The sequence below is a fragment of the Lottia gigantea genome (genome assembly GCF_000327385.1).
Source record: "Lottia gigantea unplaced genomic scaffold LOTGIsca_316, whole genome shotgun sequence".
NCBI classification, from domain to species: domain Eukaryota; kingdom Metazoa; phylum Mollusca; class Gastropoda; family Lottiidae; genus Lottia; species Lottia gigantea.
In genome coordinates, this window is record NW_008709054.1 from 41,538 (window position 1) to 57,134 (window position 15,597).

Genomic DNA, 15,597 nt, shown 5'->3' on the forward strand with positions numbered 1-15,597 from the left:
TCCCAAAAAATAGCGATGCCATCTTAATACGCCCAAATTTGTAACAGCAGCTAATTTTTTCCGGGAGGTTGACAAGAGTTATCAGTAAATGAATGTTTCTGAGAGTGAAATTTTATATTTTGTTTTGTTTCCAGATTACAATTCAAGAACAAGGGCAATAACTCATAGTAAATATTTTTCGATTCGTCTGATTTTCAATAGGGATCATCCTTGGGTGTAATCATCCTTGGGTGATTATAAACACACCAAGTTTCGTCAAAATCCATCAATAAACCAGCTCTCTATCGTGTCCACAAACAATTGAAAAACTAAAAACTAAAACCAACACAACTTAACAAAAGTCATGGACAAAACAGCACACATCCGAACAAACTAAAGCAGAAAGCCAAACAAATATGATAGAAAGACAAGCCAAAACAAAAAAAAAGCAGACACCCCAAAAAAAAAAAAGAAAACCATTACTCTTTCCACTATTATCTGAAAAAGAAAAAAAAAATATAAAAAAATTACTGTGGCTCAGTGAGTTTGATGCTTGCTTGCTTCACTTTCAGAAAAGGTTGAGGCAATTCCTTTGAAGTTATCAACTCGTGTCAATGATGTCAAGTCAGAGGCGTCGGTATGAAAAAGGGTCTAGATACAATAAACTAAGGCCCTGTGTGCTGTTCACATCCTTGACTGGTGGAAATTGAAATCCTTATATCCTGAAGAATTTCCCTCACTGAACACAATTGCAAGTATGACACAATTTCATTTCTATCGGTTGTAATGAAAATATTTAGATGACCATACCTGTGGTTTCTTTATCTACATGCATGCTTCTTCTCATCTGATAACCCTCCCTTCATCCATACCACCATATCCTAAAAAGAAAACTTTGACCCCTGAACTCGAACACTAACTTTGACTCTTTAACTCAAATATCAACTTTGACCCTTTAACTCAAATATCAACTTTGACCCTTGACCTCAACCACCATCTTTTACCTTTGACCTCAACAACTATCATTGACCTTTGACCTCAGCAACTATCATTGACCTTTGACCCCAACAACCATCTTTGACATTAGACCTCATTCACTCACTTTGACCTTAACTGCAAACTTTGACCTGAACTTCCAAACCTGTACGTACACATAGCAAAATACCCCAAATAAAAAAACAAAAATACAAACAATAAAGCTGAAATCCAAACAGAAAAACAAGAAGATATGAAAGCCATTAAGCAAAAATCCAAATAATTGCTGATGGTCTTTGTATCATGGCAATTCTTGTTGAATGGTAGTGGAAAGGTAATCTTGGTATGATTGACTGGTATCTAGTAAAAGGTGCAGAAACACCCAATGAAAGAAGAAAAATGTGGCCCGTTTCTCAAAAAATCTTTCAATAGAAATGTGTCATAAGTGTGGAATTTTACACTGAGAAATACCATACTTAGACAAATTTTGATTGTGAGATTTTTTGAGAAACATGGCCCAGACCTTGGTTGCAGAAAGGTTAGTCAGCCTACTGATAGATAGAAAGAAAGATTTTTTACAAGGACAGCTTAGGGTCACAAGATCCTGTCTAACAGCTGTTCCTTGACCAAATTTCTTGGCAATGATTTTACTCAGATTATCCATACCCATTTACAGCTGAGTCGAATAGAATACTGAGAAAAGATGACTTATTCTAGCGCAAGGAGAAAGTCAATTCTAAAGGCACCAGTAAAATCCAGTCGCTGGAAGCAGAACTAATAATGCAGAAACACCAAATCAATGCAGAAACACCTAATCAATGCAGAAACACCTAATCAATGCAGAAACACCAAATGTAGAAACACCATCTTCTTGTGAGCTCTTCTGCTGAAATAAGAAAGGAATTATGAAAATAAGCCACAGTTCAAATATTCATCTAGTCAAAGCAACTACTTATTTTAATGCAACTTGTTTTTTTTTAAGAAATACTACCTCTCAGAATAAACAGCAGATAAATGCATTGGTCATTATTACTGAACAACATTCATAAATTTTCCTATGGTATCTTTCTAATTTCACTTTTTTGGATTCCAACTTTGAAGAGTCAACATCTGAACGAAAACCAGAATTTCTTGGCACTTTCCACTTTCATGCACTTGGTTGCATCTATTTTCAAGACCTAAACTTTCATCCGACTGATGATTACATACACTTATAGGCCAAATTTGAGAATGTTAATTCTAAAAGGTAGTATTCTATTGAAACTGATACTGATATGCATATGCGGGCACAGCCTTGAATGATAGAAGAACTAAATGCAAGATTTTCATTTTGGAAAATGCCAGTCAATCATATAACCATAATTCAGTTGTAGAAGAACCAAGACAATATTTTGGAATTAGCACACTTCTTAGATAAACTAATTAAACACATAACGTTTCAACCTTTCAGCACAATTTACATGTGCCATCATCAGATGAAATAATGATGGAATAAAACATAACAAAATGTATAAATGGTAACCATTTAAGTCTTCCCTATTGTTTTAACTCATTTATTTCCTAAATTGTAACTCACTTTCGATAATAAGCATATGTTCTCTTATTTAGACTTCTCATTATTACTTTAATTACCCTTTACACTGTTAATCTCTTTATTATTCTTAGTTGTAATATGTTTTGTTAGGTTGTTTATTCTGATAACAACACATTGTTTGAAACGTTATCTGTTTAATTAGTTTATTAAAGAAATATGTTAAATCCATAATATTGCCTTGTTTCTGTTATATGTACGCCTCATTTCTAAATGTCGTTCAAGTCTTATGTCCGATTTCATTTTAAAAATTAAGATGAAAATGTTCACTAAATCGCTTGTAACATACCCATGGCTTTTCATCTGTAGACTTTGGTTCTTCTTAATGAGTACTCTTTGGAAGTCCCTCTTTTCATCTGTTGATCTTTTCTTCAGCATTCTTCACTTGTTCTTCATACTTCTTTCTGTTCTTCATCTGTTCTGTAGGCGCCGCTTCATCTGTTCTTCTTCTGTTCCTCTTCATCTGTTCCTCTTCATCTGTGAATAGGAGGTCTGAAAAGTCATACAGGCCATGACCTCAGAACACTCCTATTGTGGCAGTGCTATTGCGGGTAGGTAAATTACCAGACGATTTACCCTTTCTAACCTGAAAAATATAAATACATAATCGCAAATAATTAGATGACTACCATTTTAAGTAATTTTTAAAAAAATAAAAACAATGTGTGAGAGGCCATGAAATACCCTTATATTAGAGATGACAATTTGGCGTCATCATTCTGTAGGGTCTTGATTGGCTGTTTACTCATATAAATACCATGTATTTGTTTATTTTTTAAAATATCATGATTCACAAAACTGTATCAGATAAGCAAAGTGTTCCAAGATATTTCAAATTAAGAATATCAAAGTAGTTTAAAATTACAGACTAAATATTTCTAAAAACAAACTTGCCTTGCGAGCTTCTGTGCCACACCATAAGCACTTGACTTCTGTATATGAAGCTCTATCTGTTTACAACTAAAATTAATGATATACAACTTAATTCTTTGATGTGGCACAAGAATAAATGTCTTTTATCCAGGCAAAGGATCAAGGAGTCAAAATGGTCAGGGGTAAGGATAGCGTTATGCATTAAAGTACACTTGCCTTGCGAACTTCTGTGCCACACCATAAGCACTTTCATTCCATGTAGTGAAGCTCTATCTGTTAACACCTAAAATTATAAATATTTCAAACATATGAATACCAAGTTTCTAAAAATTTGGTCAATTGTTTTTTTTTTTTTGGATTAAGGAGCTACCAACAATAAAAGGGATTGTCAAGAGTATTTTTATTTATGTGTATTGGGGAACCACAAAAGTTTAAAATTGGAATTGTGCAATTTGATGTTATCAGTGTCCCTGATACCTATGAAAAATTTTAACAATCCCTTTAAACATTCCAAGTTTTAAATAATTCAATTCAAAATTTGATACCTTTGGTCACATTTGAAAGTCATTTTTTAGCTTGAAAACTAAAATGATGCAAATAGATACACATTATAAAATGCTGGAAATCCTTTCTTACTTTAAAAAATACAGCATAAACAATTAAACTTGAATTGCTTTATTATACCATATGAAATATTTCAAATATCCTTACCTAGCTTCGATCCAAGAGTTGCCTTTGGACATTTGTGCTCCACCATAACCTAATTGACCCCCCAGTTTAAATGTCCTGTTATAGCTAAAGACCAGCTACTTTGATCTTGGAACCCTGGAAGAGAAACAACAGTAATTCTATTTGTGGTAATTTAAAGGGACACATTTGCCATTTTTGGGGGTTGATTTGAGTTTTGAATATATATATATGTGAATAGTCTTCGGAAGTGCTAGATATGTATGCAACTTCCTTTAAAAATACCTCAAACTGGGCATTTCTTTTTCTATATATTTCTTTTCGACAAATGCCAGTCATCTTTCTTACACAGATTATTCTGGACATACATGGATTTCAATATGTACTAGCCTGGGGCCGGTTTCACAAAGCTTACGATCGTCGCAAGTTTACGACTAAGTGTAGAAGAAATATACGATCGTAGCTAGTACCGATCTTAGAATCACTTGCTCAAAACGATCGTACGGCGATCTTAGTTACGACATGGTTAAGACGAAAACCATAGAGTGACGTCATGTGTTTCTGTGATGACGGTGCCATCATGGCGGACAAATAGAAATGTCAAAGCAAAGCGAGCGTCAAATTCTAACAAATTTTCAGTGAATTTGCATTCTCTTGTGGACTATAGTACATTGGTACGACAGGACATCTCGGCAATATCTGTAATAGCAGCATTTTATTTAGATCTACGATTCCAAAACAGAGAATACGTCAAACAAAATGTCCAGGCAAAACTTTGTACTGTGTGACTGAGTCCATCGTCATTTGAGACAGTAAAAAGACGAGATTGATAGTGAAAGATAACTATCTAGACCATCTTTTCCAATTTTACCAATTATTTTAAAATAGATGTTCCATCCTAGACCTTTCCATTTGAGACTGAGAGACTCAAATATCCTACTTTCGGCAAAGCTAGGACGTAGGAGATGATGGACCTATTAAGTCCAAACGACGTCTGTAGGACCTCAGAAAGACTCATCTCTTTTGACAATAACAGAATTAGAGTCTTGGCAGAAAAATGTTGTTAAAATTATTATTTTGGTACGAAATGTATACTTTCTTTGCTTTAAACATAACAGGCCCGGTGTCGGCTTTCACCGCCTAATACTAAACATGGAATAAACATTGCATTTGAAAAAGTATCTTGTAAGCCGCTTTCTGCAAATCATTTTTGAAACGTTTACTCGAGTGTCTGAGACAGGCATACTGTTTTTACTTGCACTTGACACACCCACCTGGACCCACTTTTAAATCCATGTGAGATTTCAACGACTGCAACATGTTGTAATTGCTACTGCTTTGTAGCCTAGTACTTTATTTCTGTTCATTTTCAGCAGTTTCCCAAGCGTTAAGGCCGTATTTAACAGCTCTACTCCTTAAATCTTGTTGTGTTACGGACCCATCCCTGTGCAACCCACCATTTTGATAACGAAAGATCGGTCCTACGACATCTAAGTACATGTCGTAGCTAATGGTCTTAAGATACGACCAAAGTTGCGATTGAATTTATTTCGTGAAATGCATCGTAAGTTTTACGAACGACTTGCGATCGATTGCAAACTTACGACCTGTCGTAACTCTTTTGTGAAACCGGCCCCTGCTCTTTTTCGATTTCGAACTGTCAAAAGATTTTTAACATGCAGTCTGTAGTACACAGGTATATTGTCACATCCGAACGACTAGAAGCTTTTTCCATGTCCGCCCCTGCCACTTGCATCATTAACAAGGGGAAATCAGGTTTTACAGAATAGTAACAATCACCAGTGTCAAATTCAACCATGCGTCATACATTTTTTCTGAACTTTTTTATCTTTCAAATATTGATAATTTGGTATAAATCTGATCTCTTAAGTACCTTCAAGCTACAATTGAACACTTTGAACACAAGGGCAATAACTCATATTTTTGATCTTCAATAGTGTCCATCCATGAAAGATAATAAACACACCAAGTTTTGTCAAAATCCATCAAGAATCGTGCCTTCTGAAGTTTTCACAGACTGATAGACATTTGTGACAACATAGTGGAATTTATAAAACTTTGTATACTGACCGTGCTACGTTGATCATCTAACTGTGTGTGGTGTATGTCAAACCCAATAGTAAAGACAGCTATTGAGTTCCCGCAGACCTGACGGCTGAAAATAAACATTTTTATTCAATTAAAGCAGGTGTCAATAGTAAGCCTGTATATATTAAGTTTTTATTGTGTCCGACATCATTGAACCTTTGATACAGAAACCAGTTGCCATAAGTCTAGATTTATCAAGTGCGAAAGAGTTTGATATCATTGAACCTTTGATGCAGTAGCCAGTGGCAATCAATCTAGATTTATAAAGTGATTAAGAGTCCGACATCATTGAACCTTTGATACGGTTGCCTGTATACAGAAGTTGTAGATTTATCAAGTGTGTACGAGTCCAACATCATTGGGCCTTTCATACAGTAGACCATTACTCATGTCACTATGTTTGGTGGTATTTGATTTATCAAGTGTTTACAAGTCAGATATCATTGAGCCTTAGATACATTAACCTGCTTGGTACTATGTTTCATTGGCTACTAAGTTCAATAATCTTATCTTAATCTTTCCTCCTTATTCATTGATTGGTCAAAGACCAGTAGAAAGGATACATATTTTTTTTATCCGTGGGAAAGATAGCTTGCCAAACATGGAAACATACACCCTCTTGCAGCTGTCAAAAATGTTAGTCTTTTTTCATATCTAAAAGGACATTCTGCTTTGTTGTAGGTTGAAAAAAAAATTTTGCTCAAATTTGTGAGATGTATCCTATAACGTATCTGAAATTTTAATTGAATATAACAAGTCATTATAAAGCCAATTACCGAAACTAACAATTAGTACTCTCAGTTTTTAACTTACCCATGCAGTTTGATCAAGTAGATACATAGATAAATATAGCATACTTTAGAAATATTTTCAGGTATAATTTACAATGTTTTTGATAATGAAAATGTTTTCCAAATAACGGAATGCCACTTTAAGATGTTCATAATGACTACATAGTTATCATCAAATCTAGTGCAATAACTCTTAATTAGCACATTAACTTAGAAAATGTGCATTGCAAAAGGAATCATTTCCTTACTCAAGAACTTCAATTCAAATGATCACCCCAAGCTGCAATCAATTCAAAACTGTAGCTTCTATAGTGCTAACAAACAAATTTTTACACGTTTTTACCAAGTCAAGGGCAGTAACTCTAAAATGGTTCACCAAAAAATCAAATTTGTAATTATCCAATATCTCATAATAATCAAACCAATTTTCATCCAAATTGTTTGAAACCTTTCGTTTTTATTGTAGAAACCAAAAATTTTTGACAAGTTTTAATGAAGTCAAGGGCAATAACTCAAAACTGTTATATCATCACACCATATTTTACCAATCTAAGATAGCTTGCCAGGCAAGGTAATATACGCCCACTGGCAGCTTTGATTTTGAATGAAGATATTTAGCAGTACAGTAACAATCACCAGTATGAAATATTCAACCTTCAGTCATACACTTCTTTTGAACTCTTTAGGGCGATACTGAATAATATTGAGTATGAGTTATTGCCCTATATCTTGAAAACGTGTTCAAATATTAGCTCGTGAAAACTCTAGAAGACAAATATTCAAGTTTTGTCAAAATCTGGCAAGAATCATGCCTTCTAGAGTTTTTGCGAGCTACAAATTAAACGAGTTTTCAAGAACAAGGGCAATAACTCATACTCAATTTTTTGGATTTTTCTGATTTTCAATAGGGTTCATCCTTGTGTGATTGCGAACACGCAGGCCAAGTTTCGCCAAAATCCGTCAAGAATTGTCCCTTCTACAGTGTTTACAAGCAAAAATTTGAACGCGTTTTCAAGAACAAGAGCAATAACTCATACTAAATATTTTTCAATTTTCTGTTTTTCAATACGGTTTATCCATGAGAGATAACCAACACCCATGCCAATTTTGTCAAAATCCAGCAAGAATTGTGCCTTCTAGAGTGTTTACAAGCTAAAATTGAACGCGTTATCAAGAACAAGGGCAATAACTCATATAAATATTTTTCAATTTTTCTGATTTTCAATAGGGTTTATCCTTGGGTTATTACAAACACTCACACCAAGTTTCATCGAAATCCGTCATGAATTGCACCTTCTAGAGTGTTTATGAGCGTTTCAAGAACAAAGGCAATAACTCATAGTAAATATTTTTCGATTCGTCTGATTTTCAATAGGATTAATCCTTGGGTGATTACAAACAACCATACCAAGTTTCGTCAAAATCAGTCAAGAACTGTGCCTTGTAGTGTGTTTACGAGCAATTGTGGACGGACGGACATGGGTGACGGCAATATATGCCCCCCCATTTCATGTGGGCGTATAAAAATTGAAGCTTCTATTGTGCCCCCATAACAAATAAGCTGATAGTGATCACTCAATATACGTTTATCGAAAAAATCGTCAAATGGTACTGACCAAGACCTAATAATCATGATAAATGATCACACCAAATTTCATTAAAATCGGATCAAAAGTGTAGTCTCCTTTATAGTCACTAACAAATTTTTACACATTTGGACTAAGTCAAGGGCAATAACTCAAAAACCTTCAAATGAAAAAAAAAACATCAAATTCAAACTAGTCCAAGATCTCAACAATATAAATGATCACACCAATAAAAACTAAAGTCTTTATTCTGCTCACAAGAAATGTTGACAAACCAATGGAAGAAATAATAAAACTTGACATCAAATACCATCAAATAAGAATAACTCGTATTAAATATTTTCTGATTTTTACTGTTTTTCAATATTGTTCATCCTAGGGTAAGGATCAACAATTCCACAAAGTTTTGTCTGAATCCGTCCGGAATTGTGCCTTCTTGAGTGTTTACAAGCTAAAAGATAGCTTGCCAGGCAAGGTAATATACGCCCACTGGCAGCTTTGATTTTTGAATAAAAATATCTAGCAGTACAGTAACAATCCCCAGTATGAAATATTCAACCTTCAGTCATACACTCTTTTGAACTCTTTAGGGCGATACTGAATAATATTGAGTATGAGTTAACGAGTATGCCAAAACGAAATAATTGCATGCTTACGAAGGAAAATTAAAAAATTATAAAATTGATTTCCAAATATCTTTTATCAAATGCAATCAATGCATATTATGTGAGTTTAAAATATCAATAGGCCTAACAATAACAATACTTCACATAAATTTCAAATAAATAACTTGATATTTCTTTCAAAGATAGCTTTCCAGGCAAGGTAATATACGCCCACTGGCAGCTTTGATTTTGAATAAAGATATTTAGGAGTGCAGTGACAATTTGAAATATTCAACCTTCTTTTGAACTCTTTAGGGCCATACTGAATGATATTTAGTAAGAGATATTGCCCTTGTTCTTGAATTGTTCAATTTTTAGCTCGTGAAAACTCTAGAAGGCAAATATTCAGTCTTCAGCACGGGACTGAATAATAAAACCAAGTTTTGTCCAAATCCAGCAAGAATCATGCCTTTTAGTGTTTAAGAGCTAAATTTGAAAGCGTTTTCAAGAACAAGGGAAATAACTCATATTAAATATTTTTCAATTCTTCTGATTTTCAATAGGGTTCATCCTTGGGTGATTACGAACATTCACACCAAGTTTCATCAAAATCCATCAAGAATTGTGCCTTCTAAAGTGATTATGAGCTAAAGATTGAACGCGTTTTCAATAGCAAGGGCAATAACTCATACTAATTATTTTTCGATTTTTCTGATTTTCAATAGGGTTTATCCTTGGATGATAAACACTCATACCAAGTTTCGTCAAAATCCGTCCAGAATTGTCCCTTCTACAGTGTTTACAAGCTAAAAATTGAACGCGTTTTCAAGAACAAGGGCAATAACTCATTAAATATTTTTTGATTCTTCCGATTTTCGATAGGATTCATCCTTGGGTAATTACGAACAATCACACCAAGTTTCGTCAAAATTAGTCCAGAATTGTGCCTTTTAGAGTGTTTACGAGCTAAAAATTTAACGCGTTTTGAAGAACAAGGTCAATAACTCATACTAAATATTTTTCGATTTTCTGATTTTCAATAGGATTTATATTTGGTTGATAACAAACAATTATGTCAAGTTTTGTCCAAATCCAGCAAGAATCATGCCTTTTAGTGTTTAAGAGCTAAATTTGAAAGCGTTTTCAAGAACAAGGGCAATAACTCATACTAAATATTTTTCGATTCTTCTGATTTTCAATAGGGTTCATCCTTGGGTGATAACGAACACACATACCAAGTTTCGTTAAAATCCATCAGGAATTGTCCCTTCTAGAGTGTTTACGAGCAATTGTGGACCGACGGACGGACATGGGTGACGGCAAATCTTCTTCTATGGATTTAGTTTTCATTTATAAATTATTTTTGCTGTTATATACACCGAAACAAGGGGCTGGATGGAGTGCTGGGTGTGGTAGACAAGTTTCACAATAATACAGAGTTTCAGATCTCTGACCTTTAGCCTTGCAAACAATACATTTTCTCCTTTTACCCTCTTCTTCTTTACCAGCGACATGCAAAACACCATTTAATCTTGCTACTGGGGGACCTTGCATAGGTCTACCTCTTTTGGGGGTGGGATGGGTGACTGTTTACTAATCCAGCGATAAGTTTCTGACGGAAATTTAGAAGGGTGATTTTATTCATGTTTACCTCAGGCCCTCTTGTTAATTTGTACAATATAAAACTATTCGTAATACATAATTCAATTAGCCAAAACAAATTTTTTTTATACCATTTCACTGACTTTCTTGCAAAAGAATAATACTGATTTAGTTGGTCACATTTATCAACCCCTCCCATGTAGTTGTTGTATAAACAAATTACTCTAGGTTTTATAACATCTTCTTCTCTACATTCTCAGTCAAATCTCCCCTACAGACAGTGGATATCATAGTTATCAAACGTTGATCCATCCAATTCAACACCATAATATTTCCACTGCGGAACACAATTCTTTCGGTATACCACATCTGTTTAGCATTACAGTTCCTGTCAAGCAAGTTTTCCTCGAGAATAGCACACGTGCTAAATCAACAGAATTATACAATCTATCTATCTACACATGATATCCTTTGTCAAGGTAAGGTTCACACAATTTCAATATTGACCTTGATGTTTTGTTCAGACCTGGTTCCGTTACATCAGCGTCATTGGTACTGCCATAATAAATGTTTATGCTAGACATGAATCCAGTTTCTCCATCGGCTAAAGTTCTGGCTACGATCCCCCATTTCGTTGGCTTCTTTGGTATGTACTGACGAAATATTATTCGGCCTTCGAATCCTATCATGCTTTCGTCAGCAGAAATATTTTGGTATGGTATCTAATAATGCTGGAACTAAGAAACTAATTTATCAACTAGAGGCTGAATTTTGTCACCACGATTTCTATTATTTGTATCAGTCTGGCACACGTGCAGCATTGTGTGATATAAAAGAAGGAATCGGTCTCTGTTCATTGCATTTGCAAAAAAGGGGTGTTGGATATCCAATCGGTTTTCCAGTAAGACTGCCGGTTTACGTATAATTCCGTATATGTATAATTCCCATGTTCATAAGAATTCCGAGGAATGTATGAATTTCCTCCTTATGCATATCTTTCCATTCACGTAGTCTGAAACGTCTCTTCATATTTGGCGTATTTTCAATTTTTTCAGCGGCATAACTATATATTGCTGTCAAAAGATCTTGAACAATATTTTCAGAAAATAATACTTTGAAAAATTCACAGGGCTCAACATCATCATTCATTAAATGTTCAACATTCCTAGGTCCTGGTTCACCGTGAGGAACAAATGAAGCACAACGGGGTCCTGGATCATCATCAGTGACATCAATCCATTCTTCATCTTGCTTTTCTTCTCCTTAATTTCTTCTTTGCCTTTGGCTTAGTTGTTTTTTTCCCTTTCTTTACTGCCCCAGCAATGTTGTTTTTTTCTGCCTCAGTTGAGGTTGAAGGCTGTTGATGTCTTTCTTCATTTTCTAAATCACTGATGGCTGCTTCAGTCATGCTAGAATCACACTCATCGTCTATTGAATTTTATTATTGTCATTTAGGCCTAGCGAATTTACGTCATCATGTTCACTACTGTCACTTTCTTCAGATTCAACATCAGATTCATCGTCATTTTTTCCACTATTCTCAGATTCGTTCGCAAAACTTTTATCATAGAGTGTTTACTAGTAGCTGGGCCAGCCTCACAGAGTACAAAACATAAGTACAAATAGGGCTTAGACTCACTCAATCAGGGCAATTACTGTCGAGGCTGAAAGAGGGAGGCGATGTCCAGCTCCTCCCTCCCTCCCCAACTGCACTGCTAATTTCAGCCACGCCGGTAATATTCATCGCAACGACTTTATTTTAGGTCTTATATGTTCAATTACTTCGATCGAACCTCAAACCTGTCCAAGGAATTAAGAACTTCAAACCTGTCCAAGGAATCAAGAACCTTCCTCCCCTACCTTTCCCCTTATTGTCACTACAATTCTTATAGAACCAAAAGCAATATCAGCAAATCATATTTATTCATAAAATGAAATTGAGTCTTACTTTTCTGTAACGGACAAGATTTTTAATCAATATGAAACTCATTATAGATTTCTTACTGTTGAGGGATATTTAACTCAATAGACTGTAGCACAGAGGGCCTCTGTTTATTGTTCCATCCAACAAACCTTGGATTTCAGATTAGCAAGAAAGCGTCTAATTCACTGAGCCACCGCAGATAACAGTTAACTCAACACAAGGTAGAAACTGACAGTGACAGAAATCAGATTTAAAACTAAAAGGCCGCATTTAAATGGTAAGCATAATGCATCAAAATTTGAAAAGTGTGAGTTTGGAAAAGTCATAGAGAAATTACAAGAAATAAAAATCTGTACAGGCAAAACAACTTCGTTAACCAAATATATATCATGACAAAATCGGGAGCAGTGGACTCAAACGAAAAGGACCATCAGATGAAAGTGAAAGTAGTAAACACGGCCTGCCTTTCAAGCGGCAATCGAAACTTCTATACAAATCATCAAAATAATCAAATCAAACTTTCCAGATTTTGTGAAAATCAGATACCATAAGCAGTCTCGATATGGATCCATGTGAAAAAACACAAATTCAAAACTGTTCTTTTTACAAGAGTAAGAACTCAGGTTCAAGAAGATCTTGTCAACATGCTGGTCCTTGGTACAGTCCTCAAAATGTTTAAAACTTGCGATCTTCCTACAAAAATGGTTTAAGGAATTGCGGATACTTTTTCATCTGTACGAATTTTAGTATTTTATCTATAAAATGTTTAATTGGCAACTCCTTTAACTATTTTATTTTCTCCTTCGTAGAGTGAGTTTAAGTATAAATTAGTTTAGGTCAGCACTGGTCAGATTAACCCTTTCAATACCTTTGATTGGTTTTCACCTTGTTTTCAATATATCTTTTTGTAATAGTGAGTTCATTATTTTACTGGTTACAGACGCGTATAGTCTTAATTTTGAAGTTGTATTTTGAGCAGCGAAATTTCGATAATGTCTGAAGCAGCGAAAAGACGACATGAAAGTAACAAACCAACAGCTATTAAAAAGGCTTCGGCTTGTTCCGGCGATGGGATTAAAATAGTTGAACAATCCTTTGATAAAAACACATCCAACAGACGAAACATAGAATTTGAAGATGGCGGCGATATTTCTTCCATGGGTGATGCTGCCCAGGAATATGTGAACGATGATTTGGACGAAGAAGATATGTTGGCTGAAATAAGAAGAAATGAAGATCAACTGAAGAAAGTTGAAGCTGACTTAAAGAGGGGTAGAATAAGGGAAGAATTGTTAGAAAGTCGCAGAAAGCTGGCTGAAATCAAGGACCAAACGGAAGTCAAATTTGGTACCAGCGTCAGCTAAGGGTTTTGAAAAGAAAAAGCAGCTATGTATTAGAGACGTGTCATACGTAGATTCTAATGTTTTAGTTAGATTTAAGTGGTCTAAGACCATCCAATTTGGATGTTCTATAAATGTTCTACAAGTTTGATGTATGAATATTCTACAAGATTGATCTATAATTGGTCTACAAGTTTGATGTATGAATATTCTACAAGATTGATCTATAAATGTTCTACAAGTTTGATGTATGAATATTCTACAAGTTTGATGTATGAATATTCTACAAGTTTGATGTATGAATATTCTACAAGATTGATCTATAAATGTTCTACAAGTTTGATGTATGAATATTCTACAAGATTGATATATAAATGTTCTACAAGTTTGATGTCTATGTAAGTTTTGTATTGAGGCCAATTATAAGATTATCTATAATGTAACAATCGGATGTTTCGGTTTGCGGGCCTTTGGCTTGGCGGATTAGATTAAGTTCCTTTTGTAATGTTTGTTTGCCCTATTTCCCTGAATTTAAATTCTTTGTATTTGAATTAGATTAAGTTCTTTTGGGATATTTGTTCATTTTGTTCTTTGGCGGATTAGATTAAGTTCCTTTTGTAATGTTTGTTCATTTTGTTCTTTTATTAATTATTTAAGAGTTTGTAATTTGTAAAATTTGAGTATATTTTGGCCACAATAATTAAAGTATTCATTTACTTTACTACTGTTTTGTTATTGGGGTTGGGAATTGTATGTCAATTATAATTTGTTGCTGATGGAGCTAAAGTTTTTCCTCGGAATGTTGAATAGGCCTAAGCTCAACTTATACAAAGTGGGTGGAGGCAAGTCCATTCCAATACAAATTAGAACCATTTAGCATTATTTGTTGGATGGAAAGAAAATGACGCCAGGATTCCAAAACTCAAAATAAATGAGCAGCAGTCTGTCTAAAAAATTCTAAGATCAACTTACCAAAAATGGGCGGAGTGATTGCCCTACTTCTTCATCTGTTCCTCTTCATCTGTTCTTCATCTGTTCTTCATCTGTCCTTCATCTGTTGGCGCGCGCCGCTTCATCTGTTCTTCATCTGTGAATAAGAGGATCTGTAGAGTCATACAGGCCATGACCCCAGAACACTCCTATTATGGCAGTGCTATAGTGGGTAGGTAAATTACCAGACGATTTACCCTTTCTAATCTGAAATTGAATTAAACCAATAGTAACGAACCAAAACGTACAAAAAACTAGCGATCCCCAACACAGCAGCAAATTTCATCAGCAATGTTTCAACAAACCAGGACCCTGTTTAAGTCTTGGACCGGACTGATTTGAATATTAAGGACAACTATTGTTTCAAGCTTAACCGTTTGAGAACTTTAAAAATCAGCATTAAATTATAAGCAGCAACTGTACACCGAGTCTGAATTGATTGGGAGACAGACAGACAATGGTGAGGAATTTCATATTCCCTTTCACACTGAATTATCACCCAGATCACACTTTGCAACTTGGTGTGGAAATTCATATAGCTTGAA

The 15,597-nt window shown here is 34.7% G+C and overlaps 2 protein-coding genes across 2 annotated transcripts; one reads left to right on the plus strand and one right to left on the minus strand.

The window, feature by feature from the left end:
* Positions 1-2,897: 2,897 nt before the first annotated feature.
* Positions 2,898-5,425, minus strand: LOTGIDRAFT_175599 (hypothetical protein; the record flags this gene model as incomplete). Its single annotated transcript, XM_009057888.1, has 5 exons — positions 2,898-3,037; positions 3,110-3,131; positions 3,657-3,701; positions 4,188-4,243; positions 5,380-5,425. The coding sequence occupies 5 exons, from the start codon at positions 5,423-5,425 to the stop codon at positions 2,898-2,900; spliced, it is 309 nt and encodes a 102-aa protein (XP_009056136.1).
* An 8,289-nt stretch (positions 5,426-13,714) lies between these two features.
* LOTGIDRAFT_175600 (hypothetical protein) lies at positions 13,715-14,086 on the plus strand (the record flags this gene model as incomplete). The annotated part of the gene is made up of 1 exon (XM_009057889.1): positions 13,715-14,086. The coding sequence occupies one exon, from the start codon at positions 13,715-13,717 to the stop codon at positions 14,084-14,086; it is 372 nt and encodes a 123-aa protein (XP_009056137.1).
* Between the last annotated feature and the right edge of the window lie 1,511 nt (positions 14,087-15,597).